The sequence below is a fragment of the Thamnophis sirtalis genome, unplaced genomic scaffold, assembly GCF_051295495.1.
Source record: "Thamnophis sirtalis isolate CommonGarterSnake01/CBP01778 unplaced genomic scaffold, rThaSir2_p1.2 scaffold_1, whole genome shotgun sequence".
In the NCBI taxonomy this organism is placed as follows: domain Eukaryota; kingdom Metazoa; phylum Chordata; class Lepidosauria; order Squamata; family Natricidae; genus Thamnophis; species Thamnophis sirtalis.
This window is the reverse complement of record NW_028261381.1, coordinates 122,045,227-122,057,368: the sequence shown is the minus strand read 5'-3', so window position 1 is coordinate 122,057,368 and position 12,142 is coordinate 122,045,227. Positions and strand designations below refer to the sequence as shown.

General features: G+C 39.1%; 1 protein-coding gene across 1 annotated transcript in view; it reads right to left on the bottom strand.

The window, feature by feature from the left end:
• Positions 1–12,142, bottom strand: part of SCFD1 (sec1 family domain containing 1) — a 49,824-nt gene that overhangs the window by 25,533 nt on the left and 12,149 nt on the right. The window contains exons 6-10 of the mRNA XM_087723253.1: positions 11,767–11,854; positions 10,907–10,996; positions 9,847–9,902; positions 3,407–3,492; positions 1,634–1,733 (exon numbers count right to left, since the gene is read on the bottom strand). Coding sequence (XP_087579379.1) covers positions 1,634–1,733; positions 3,407–3,492; positions 9,847–9,902; positions 10,907–10,996; positions 11,767–11,854 — 420 coding nt within the window. The remainder of the gene's footprint in view (positions 1–1,633; positions 1,734–3,406; positions 3,493–9,846; positions 9,903–10,906; positions 10,997–11,766; positions 11,855–12,142) is intronic.

Here is a 12,142-nt window from a genome sequence, read left to right as displayed (position 1 = left end):
AAAAGAACTGTGGACCATGCCATGGGAATATGGGTCAATGTAAAAAATAACTTTGTATTTAGAATACAAACCTTATACTGAATTTAATTTAACCTATTAAAAAAGTTTATGCATCACCATGAAGCCAATTATAGAGACTACAAAATATGTATTTATTGTGACAAGTCAAGTAATTAATACAATGAAATACTTTATTTCTTGATTAAAGAATCTTTCTTGATTAAAAATTTAATTCAGTTGCTGGGATCAATTCTTTCTATAAAATTGCACATTTTAGATTTTTTTAATTGGATCAAATTCATAACTATGAAAAACTACTTTTCCATTGAAGTTATTAATATGTAACATCTACACCATCTTGTGGTGATTAATGATATTTGAATATTTAATGTATAGCTTTGAGAAATAAATACTAAAGAGATCAAAACATATTTTATGAACATACTTCAGAAAAAATCTAAATAACAGACAAAATATTAGTATATATAAAATATAAAACATGTTTTATATTTTGGTAGGACACAATCTATGAGATAGGATTTTAGACAGAATAGCATCACTTTAAAGAAATTTCATTGACATTATTTGGGACTGGCAGTAATTTTATTTAAAGTAATTAAAGTAATAGTAAAGTATTTAAAGTAATTAAACCAATTTTAAGCAGTGAAAGGCAAGTACTTTTTCTCTAGACCTCCTACACAATCCATCTTCTAAACTTCTATTTCCTTTTATTAATTAAAGATACAACCTTTTTTTCAAGCCTTTCCAATTGTTTTGACATATGAATCTTTTATATCTGCACCAGGCCACAGCATACCAGAAACTGGACTGTGGAAACAAGTGAAGCCCCATTCGCATGATGCAGGCAACACACAAAACCATGCCCACTCCGGTCTGTGGAAAACCTCTCTCCATGAAACCAGATCCTGATGCCCCAAAGGTTGGGAGCCATTGTTTTATATGCTTGCCCTATTTTCAGTACATTTTCCATAATCCTTTCCAAGTTCATTAACTAAATTTTTACTATACCAACAATATATATGAAACAGTGGTGATTCTCCTTACATAATACCATGATTCTATCATATTCTGATAATTAGTATAATAAACCTTTATTATAGGCCAATGGAAGAATATAATTTCAAGAGGTTTTGAAAGCAAATTAGGGAAGCAAGATTATTCCCCTCCCCCATGGCATCAGACTATATGTTCCTCCACAGGACAGTTTTGTTAGATAAAATCCTTTTGACAGGCAATTGATACAAACACTTCATCACTGTGCAGGAACAAATGAGAAAAATGGAATTTCACTGACTAAAAATAATGGCTAGTGACCAAACTCAGCCATAATCTGGGTAATCCATTATATCAAAATAAATCATACTGTATGTAGCAAAACTATACAACACACCTTGGATTACTTACATTCCTAATTCTATATAGCAAAAGTAAAGCTGGCATTGATAGACTTGCATATGTCTTGGGATATCAGCTATTTGGAAAGAAACTGATTTTTAAATTATTGGTGTCAAGTAAGAATAATGGGTGAGGTGCATGCATTGCATTATACTTTTGTATTATGGAGGTGGGAGTAAAAAGAAGAGAGAAAAAAGATAATACACATAGTACTTACCAGTACATCATGTACTAAGGCTTGGTAGGTCCACGTATGATGTAGAGGAGTTGCCAAATCTATATTTCTGTCAACAAGTACTAAAAGAGGTCTCTGAAAACTATAAAAAAAATCTGTTTAGAATCTCTATTGCTATCGGTATACTTAGAAAATTCTAATGATTACAACTGTATTGGAACACTGTAGGAGTTATAATGAACATGAAGCACTGTTTCATTGAATAAAGAGTTTTTGTGTATAAAATTACATTAAAAGTTAACAAGTCTGTCTAAAACTATTTTCTCAAATCATCAATTTTCCTTCAAGAAACATTTTTAAATATTGCTTTCATTTACTACAACAATAAGTAAGCTATGGAGAAGCAGTGACATACTTTAATTCTATAAAGCACTAATAAAATGACGTAAAATTATTTAACACCACAGTTACCCTACAAAGCATCCTTGACTATGTGACAGAATGGTCATGCAATTGGCAACTCCAAATTTCAACTAATAAATGTTCTGTCCTACACATTGACAATAAAAACCAGAACACAAAATATAAGTTGGGCGGAAATGATTTCATAGATGACCCTCACTCTGTCAAGAACCTAGACAGCGATGGTGAACCTATAGCACGGGTGGCAAAGTGGCACATGGAGCCATGTCGCCTGATATGTGAGGTGTCACCCGTTCCTCTTCCAGGTTTCATGCGCACACGATGATCAGCTGGCTTTTGTGCGTGTGGCAGTGCTGGAAATTGGAAAAACTGGTCTTCCATTTTCTGGCATGAATATGCACTCCGACAGCTGATCAGCATGTGCACATGCCCGACAGTAACCGAAAGAACCAGAAGTTCATTTTCCAGCATACACATGCCCCCTGGGCAACTCCTCTTCTGGGTTGCATCCCAGACAAGTATGCACATGAAGTGCTCCCTTTTCGGCACTTGGTGCCTCGTGCGTCCATGCTCCTTTTTCGGCATTCGGTGCTGAAAAAGTTCGCCATTACTGACCTAGGAGTACTCATCTCAAATGAACTAAGCCCAGAACCCACTGTAACAGCATTGCCAAAAAGGGTTAAGAGTTGTTAACCTAATTTTGTGAAGTGCTTCTCCAGTAACATTGTATTGCTAACTAGGGCATACAAAACCTTTGCAAGACCAATTCTTGAATACAGCTCATCCGCCTGGAACCCACACTGTATATAGGACATTAACACGATTGAGCAGGTTCAGAGGTATTTCACAAGAAGAGTACTCCACTCCTCTACTCACAATAGAATTCCCTATGCCACCAGGCTTGAAATTTTGGGCTTGAATAATCTGGAACTGTGCTGCCTGCGGTCCGATTTAAGCATAGTACACAAAATTGTGTGCTGCAACATCTTGCCTGTCAATGACTTCTTCAACTTCAACCACAATAATACATGGGCAAACAATAGATACAAATTCAAGCTTCAAACTTGATTGCAGAAAATGCAGATTCAGCAACAGAGTGGTCAACGCCTGGAATGCTCTACTCAACTCCGTTGTTATAGCCTCAAACCCTCACAGCTTCTATCTCAAACTGTCTACCATGGACCTTACCCCCATTCTTAAGAGGCCCGTAAAGGGGGCGTGCATAAGTGCACCAGCGTGCCACTGTCCCTGTCTGACTGTTCCCATTTATCTGTATTTACTTCCTTTGTTCATGTTTATGTTCATACCTATACTTGTTATCTTGTACATGTTTGACAAATAAATAAATAAAATAATCTTAAAAAAAATATTGCCAAAAAGTGAAAATGTTACCTAAATTGCCCAGACCCAAGTGTGTCGCCGGTGAAAAGGCTATTTCTGGCATCTCTAAGGTTCTCTCGGAGTTTCTTATCCAATTTCTGTGGAAACAAAATCGAATTTTCAAAAACCTATAAAGTTGGTGCTATATTTTTTGGGGGGGGGAGCGCAGCTGTAGATTTCTTGCAAAACTGGGACAAAGACAGAAAATAATTAGGTCATGAATTTCTCAATAATTAATAAGATACATCCAAAACCATTCATATCGTAACTATTTTTCTAGATACCATTAACAAAAGATCATTCTATTGAAAATATTGTTTTCTCCAGAGCAATCCTGTATCATTTCAGAATATTTTCTTTGTGACTGAATTGCCGTGAAAAAATGGTGAACTGAAGATAGCTCTGCAAAAAGTGGAGCTGGCAGCTGCGGGGAATGAAGAGCTGGCAAGTAGACAGGCTCATCATAATTCTTCTCTGGATAAGAAAGATGGCTCACAAATGCTTTAGACAGCAGTCCTCAGTGGGTTTAGAGCTCTGGGAGATGAGCAAAACAGCTCTCTTGCTCAAACCATGGTCTGTTTCTTAGGGTTTACAGACTTTTTTTCTAATAACTTTTAGAAACTGCTGGTTAACTGCTTTTCAGCTATTAGGAGCCTTTGAATAGACTAGTTTGACAGTATTGGGTAAGTTTCCTTCAATCCTTAACAAAATTAGTTTTAAATACAAGTTTACAGACTGCTTTTTGAATAAATAACAAAAAGGTTATTAAACTTTGATTTTAGAAAGTTACAATGGTCCATATAAATTTAAAGTAAGATTAAAAAGAATCCTTCCCATGGAAAAATGCTGTTTTTTGGACACTACAGAGAACAACCGTTGACTTACCTGAATGGTCCTTCTATGTGTGCTGCAGGAGAATCCAAGCATGGGTTAGCTTTGTCCATTAGCCTAGAGACTGAGTTATGAAATTGTTGACCACGCCTCCTCTGACTGGAAGAGATCAATTTTGTACGAAGGCTCAGCCCATCCAAGAGATGGAAATATGATAGAGAACCTGGATGTTAAGGTCAATGAAGTTGTGGAATAAAATCTAAGTGTGTCCTGAGAGCCCCTGGACCGGCTGGTGCCAAGGGTGGGATAGGATTCTTCTGCAGCGGACATAGAAGGACCGTTCAGGTAAGTCAACGGTTGTTGTCCTGTGTGCTGCTTGAAGAATCAAAGCATGGGACATGCCAAAGCAATGAAAACGAAGGGCGGGAGCTAGGCTAGTCCAGGGTCCTGGAGGTTGGAAGAACCCTTTGTAAAACCTGCCGCCTGAATGATACCTCAGCAAATATGTCCAGTTTATAATGTTTGACAAAAGGTGATGGGGATGACCAGGTTGCTGCCCTGCAAATATCCTCAATAGAGGTTTGCATTGCCCAAGCCACCGATGTGGCCACACTTCGGGTGGAATGCGGAGTAATGCGTCTGGGAACTGGTCTGGATTGACTCTCGTAGGCCAGAGAGATGCATGCCTTCAGCCAGCAACCGATGGTGTTGGAAAGACACCTTCTGGCCCATAGACGCTGGCTGAAAGGACACAAATAAAGCTTCCGATTTTCTGAAGGAAGCTGTCCATTTCACATAACGACGGAGAGTCCTGAGAAAGTCCAGATAATGCCCTTGTCTCTCCCGCAGATGCGCGGGGTGCGGACAGAAGGCAGGAAGGATAAGTTCCTGTGCCCGATGAAACCAAGTATTGATCTTGGGGAGGAATGCCGGATCCATTCAGAGGACAACTCTGTCTGGATGAAATATACAGAGGTCCTGGCGTACCGACAATGCGGCCAGCTCCGACACCCTTCTAGCAGATGTAATAGCTACAAGAAAAACTGTCTTAAGGGTCAACAATCTAAGGCTTATGGTACGAATGGGCTCAAACAGTGTTTTAGTGAGAGCCTGGAGTATCACAGTCAAATCCCAGGTGGGATAGCGGTGGACTACGGGTGGCTTGAGGTTTGTAGCCCCCCGGAGGAAGGTTCGCACCCATGGGTGGAGAGTTAGGGAGCGACTTTGACCGTCATAGAGCACTGTTGCCAGGGCAGTGATTTGGCGCTTGAGAGTGCTCGGTGTGAGTCCCTTGTCCATGCCCATCTGCAGAAATTCAAGTACCTGAGGTACTGAAGCCGAGGTGGGGTCTATGTTGGAACTGGTGCACCACCTGCAGAAGGCGAGCCAGGTGGCATCATAGGTGCGTGTGGTTGACGGGCGACTGGCTGCTTGAATCATCCTTATATCTTTGTCTGAAAAATGTTGACGGGCTAGGCTATCTCTTTCAAGTGCCACACGGCAAGTTGCATCCACTGGGGTTCGGATGGATGAGAGCCCCCTGTGAAAGGGATATCCTGTCATCCAGTATACGCCACGGTCGAGATATAGACAGATTGACGAGGTCTGAGTAAGTACCAGGGGCGACTTGGCCACATTGGTGCCATCAGAAGAACCTCCACCCTCTCCGCCAGTAGTTTCCGAATCACCTGTGGAATAATCAGTATGGGCAGGAAGGCGTAGAGGAGGCCTGGTGGCCAAGGGCTGCAAAGGGTGTCGATTGCTTCTGCCCCTGGTTCCTGGAACCTGGCAAAGAATCTCGGTAGGTGAGTGTTATTGGACTGAGCAAATAAATCCACCATGGGGTGGCCGAACCGGTGAGATAGGTCCTGAAACAGGGCCGGGTGCAGGCACCATTTGGCATGGTCCAGTGTGGCCCTGCTCAGTCAGTCCGCTTGAATGTTCGTGGAACCCGAAATGTGCTCCATGCCGATTGATAGTGTGTGAGCCTCTGCCCACAGATGGAGTCTCTCTGCTTCCAGCATTAATGCCCTTGATTGAGTGCCCCCCTGCCGATTTACATGGACTTTGGTGGCTACATTGTCTGTGAGGACTAATACGTGTTGAGCCTTCACCAAGTCTCAAAATTTGATTAGGGCTAGATGAACTGCGTGTAGCTCTAACCAATTTATGCTGTTCCGCAGTTCCTGCGCATTCCAGCGACCCTGCACTATCTGGTCCAGGGCGTGGGATTTCCACCCAAACAGGCTGTTCTTTGAATGGGTACCCCCTGCGAAGTTTGGACAACTGCCACCACAGCAGGGATCTGATTACCTTGGCCGGTAGCTGTACCCTGGTGTGGGCCCTCTGGAATGGGAGTAGAAACCATTGGAGGGTGTGCGCATGGAACCTTGCCCAGGGAACAATGTCTATACAAGATATCATTTTCCCTAGGAGTTGGGAAAATGTTGCCAATGGTAAAGTTCTCCATAGCTGAACTTGACTCACCAGTACCTGGATGCTGTTTATGCGATCTTGAGAGAGAAAGACCTTGCAGTTCTCAGAGTTGATGATTGTCCGAGGTGCAGCAGGCTGGTGGACAGCTACAGATGGCAGCTTGGAAAGTTTATGACAAATCCATGTAGCTGGAGCATGGCAATTGTGGTCTGAAGATCTCGCCTTGCTTGGCCCTGGGACGACGACAGGATGAGGATGTCGTTGAGATAACAATTTACTCTGACTGGCAGAGAGCGAAGGAATGCGGTGAGGGCTGCCAACAGCTTCGTGAAGGTTCGCGGGGCTGATGAGAGGCCAAATGGCATGGGCTTGTACTGGAAATGGCGCCCTGCAAACTCAAACCACAGAAACCTCCTGTGTGCTGGGTGTATTGGCACATGGAGGTACGCTTCCTTGATGTCGACTGATGTCATCAGGCCGCTTTTGCGGATACAGCTCAGTATGGTCTTGAGTGACTGCATCTTGAAGAGTTGATACTTTAGGTGGAGATTGAATCTTTTCAAGTCTAAAATAGCTCTCCCCCCCCCCGAGCTTTTGGTTACTAGGAATAAGATTGAATAAAATCCTAGCCTTTCCTGTCCCAGGGGCACTGCCTCTATGGCTTGGATTTCCAACAGGTGTTGGATCTTGGTGTCCATGAGACCCTTTTTTACATGATACCTGGGAACAGGGCACTGATGAAGCGCCTTGGGGGGATGGAGAGGAATTCTAGTGTGAGGCCCAGCCTCATTCTTTGAATAACCCAAGTGTCTGTGGTGGTATCTTTCCATTGGGGCCCGAAGGATGTTAGGCGACCGCCAATGGGATCGTCCCTTTGGGAGTCATCAATACCGATGAAATGGTCGGTTGGAGGCACCACGAAATGGCCGCCTGGTCTGGGGTTGTCTGCCCCTATCCCTTGTTGCGAACCATTCCTGGGAACGGTCGTGGCCCTGATTGTATGGCCTACTGTAACTGGGGACATACAGGGCCGAAGTGCCCCCAGCCACTGTGGCCCAAAAGGACTGGTGTCGAAAATACGGTTGAGGCTCCTGTCAGCGCGCCTATTAGACAACAGGAGCACCTTGTGCTTGTCCCGTGTCTTGATTAATATTGGCTTCAGGGCATCCTCAAATAACGACCCTCCTTTAAAGGGGGCAGATGCAAGGCGCCATTTGGAGTGCATATCCGCCTGCCAATGGCGAATGGCAGCAGCGGCTCAATTTGCACATAATTAATCTCCTAGCAACGCTCCTCCAGTAAATCGAGTGTGCCTAAGCCGAAACGCGGGGGTGGTGAACCAACCCCCAACCGTGGCAGGAAGATGGAGGAGGGGTGGAAGACTGCAATGCGGCTCCACTCATCCCCGGAAGAAAAGCCTCGGCTTTTAAAGCTGTAGCTGGCTCAGTTGCGGCTTTATGCTGCAGCTGGCTTCTTCACATTGCCTGAAGCCCAGAGGGCAATCCGGCACCGGACCTTCTAAGGAGTGGCTGTCTGTCTGAATGGCAAGCCACCCACTCAAAGCAACACAATCAATTGCAGAAATCAAGAAACAATACCTAGATAAATTAATTGCAATTATAAAGAAACAAAAGGTAAAAGTGAAATTATTATTAGTTTGAGTTAAATTATTGTCTATTATCCTAGAGAAAATAAATTTACGTCTCTTCAGGCTGGACTGAGTAAAAAACCTGAACTCTTCCAGTCAGAGGAGGTGTGGTCAACAATTTCATAACTCAGTCTCTAGGCTAATGGACAAAGTTAACCCATGCTTGGATTCTCCAAGCAGCACACAGGAGAACCAGCAAGAACCAAGATTACAATTAAAGGTGACAAACACTTAAATTTGATTTATTAATACAGAATGGCACAAAATATTTTAATATTGGATATACTAAAGGATATTTGTGAACAATGGACCCAGAAGTTAATTCCAAGAGTGTCTGCCTTTACAGATAAGATTGTGTTTAAAATATGTTTGTAATGAAAGAGGGACCAATTTTACTGATATGATTGAGATTGAATTGAAAATGGATATAAAAATGATAGGCTACCAGAATAACATGTAAAAAGGAGTTACACAGGACATATAAAAGTAAGCTGCTAATGTCTTAATAATTAAAAGGTATAAACAAATGAGAAATCAAGAGAGTGACCTGGATAATTTCCTTATAATGGATTTACAAAAGAGGCTTTGAAAAATTTTGTGAGAAGGAACAAAATAAAAATGAAAAGAAATCCAAGTCCTAGAACATTATTTGGAAGAACTAAAGAATAAGATAATTACAAGTAAAAGGAAGGAATATAAAGTTGGTTTGTTTGATGAAAGTTAAAATAGATATGAGAGTTAGTTTGTCATAGTAGTTAAAGCAGCAAGGTTAGAAACTAGGAAACCTTGAGATCTAATCCCACTTAGTTAATCTCTCATAATCCAAGGAAGGAGGCAATGGCAAAAACCTTGCCAAGAAAACTATAGTGATTTGTCCAGGTCAGTCTCCAAGAATCAGAAATGGTTGAACAGCAGAAAATAAAATAAAATAGATATGTTATCTCTAGTTATTTGAACAAACCAGAATTTTAAACTATATCTAAGTTTGATAGAAGAATTAGAAACAATAAAAATGGAAGAAAATCAGATTGCAACAGTACCAGATGAGATTGGAGAGAAAAGTATATACTCCTAAAATCTATTTATTTTGCATCAAAGCATTAAAGTTTAAGATTTGATTGAATAAGATAGATGAATTGGGAAATTCTTCAAATGTGCTTGACTTGATACATCCATCCATGTGAATTTACCATCAAGCAAATGCCAAATCTCTTCTGCAATTCAAGTCAAATATATAAATAAAAATGCACTGACCCACTATAAGACTAGGTGGAAAAGTATAAAATGAATAGTCAGTTAATACTTATATGTTGTTCGCATTTGTCTACACTGTAATAGAATATGTGCAGTCAGTAAATAAGACCTAATAATGTTAGTCCAAAAGTTGGTACAAACAAAATCAAAAGTGTGATTGGGCACTTGTTTTTGCAAGCTACAGAAACTACATTAACTACTGTATAAAATCCATTCTACATTTTACATTAAAGCACCTAAAATGTTTCAATGTCAAATTAAGTTGTGATATTTCATAACTTACCACTGCCACCATTTCTGCTGCTGTTCCTCTTGAGCATCTAATTATTGGAATTGCTCCTGTAAAGATAATGTTCCATAAATATCCTTTGATCAAGTCTATCATATATTTAAACTAGATTACATATTGTTTGCAATGCTGCATTGTACATTTTTAAAGTTAAAGACACAGGTGGGTCACAACTTTGAAAAAACATACTGTATGTAGACACCTACATACATATTTAAAAAGTAGACAATGTTTATAGCACCTTTCATAAAATAAAACAGCAGATAAAGCAACAAGAATATTATATATTGGAGGCTCTGCTAAAAACAAGGCCTTTACTAACTTTCAGAATGACATTAGTGTTCTCCTGGAATAGACTTTCTAAGCACTGGCCAAAGATACCAAAACCCCAGTCTTACTAGTTCTAAAAAGATAGTCCCAAAAATTTATTAGAATACAAAAGAGAATTCAAAAGTTAATTTAATCAGTGACTCAATATATACTGGAAAAGGAAGTTCTTCAAATATTCTGTTTTCAATCATTCTGGCATTTAACATTAGTAACTAACTATTTAACATTAGCATAGAGTCCAAAAATAAATTGGCGACTAGTGCTAATTTTCAAATACCTGATCATAAGTTCACTGTATAGAAGTCCCTTTTAACATGACTTCAGGACTTCCAATGCAGAATGTATTTCAAAAATCCTGATATGATCTAAAACTTTATATTAATTGTAAAATAATTAAAAAGAAATAATTTCAAATTTCATACAAATGAACATTCTCATTTCTGCCTAATTCAAGCTTACAATGTCATATCTCTAGGAAACATGATGAATATTAAAAAAAGTTTAAATTCAAGATTCAAATTGATGAGGAATCTTTGAGAAAATGCTATTTTGGGTAGGATAAACTTTAATGCTACAACTAATGGAAAAATGAGAAAGAAATATAGAAGAGCACATAATAGATGACAAATCCTGTTTTCTTATTATTTACTCCAGATAATATATTGAAGTAGAAGTCATCATCTTTACTAATAATTGTACAACAATGAAAAAAGTTTACACTTACCGAGTGTAACAAAGAAACAGAAAAGGCTATCAACAATTGTATCCATAATGGTCTCCATTTCTGTATCTGTTATGTCTGGTTTGTTAATGGCTATAGTATCAAGAAGGAAGAAAAATAATCACAGAGTGACTTTATTTCTAATATAGAATTCTATATAACAAATCCTACACTGAAAGATAAAACACACACATACGCAACACATACAACTTGAAAAATACTTATGCTTCTTCTTTCCATAATGAAAAAGATACCTTGATGCTATTAATGTAGAGAGCATCAGTCTACTGATAGGCAGATACATGAAAGAAAGATTATTTAATAAACATGACATTTTTCTTTCTCGTTTTCTTGATTTGGATCAGGCAACCCAACCCCGCCTTGTATAAACCAAGTTTTACTATCATTATTTCTCCTCCATCTACCCATATTGGAAAGGAAGCATATAAGCCATCACAAGGGATTATTTTTTCACCAAATTCTGAGGATGATCCCACCAACAAATGCTAACATCCTTTTGTTTTTTGTAAGAAAGACTCAAAACTCCTAAGATCCTGGAACATTCTTTCAGAAACTAAAAGACTGTAGTTGTTTATTTATTTATTTATTTTTCCTCATTAATATCCATTTTTATCTTAACAACAAATGCATGTTTAATGATGTGGTCTTACGTTTTTAATAGCAAAATTCAGTATCAGTGATTGAAAATTTGTATGCATGCAAAGAATTACAGCATTAAGATCTTATACGGTTTAATTGTACTACAGCCTCAATAATGTGATTTAAAGAATAGGCTGAAAAAAGGTCTAACAAATATTGATTTAAAATGCCACACATTACATTAAATAAAAAAAATTACCTACCATGATATGAAACAAGCTCCTTATTTTGATTGCATAACACAAACATGTCATCTTCCAAGGTAATGAAATTGAGGTATTGGTCAAAAACCTATATATCAAGACAAAATTATCATCACTACAGAAACATCTTTGTAGATATTGCACATATTTAATTAACATATTTGACACAATCACAGGGCAGTAAGACAGTAAAAGCACAATATCTTTCAGAAGCCACAGTATGAGTGCTGAATCCAAAGAACCTTTACTTTTCTACTTTAACATTATTTTATTATCTCAGTTTTACTATTCTTTAGCAATCCTACAAAAAGATATGATGCCGAGGATTACAGTATTTAAGGATTCATAAAAATATAGGCGTTCCAAGTTATGTAAA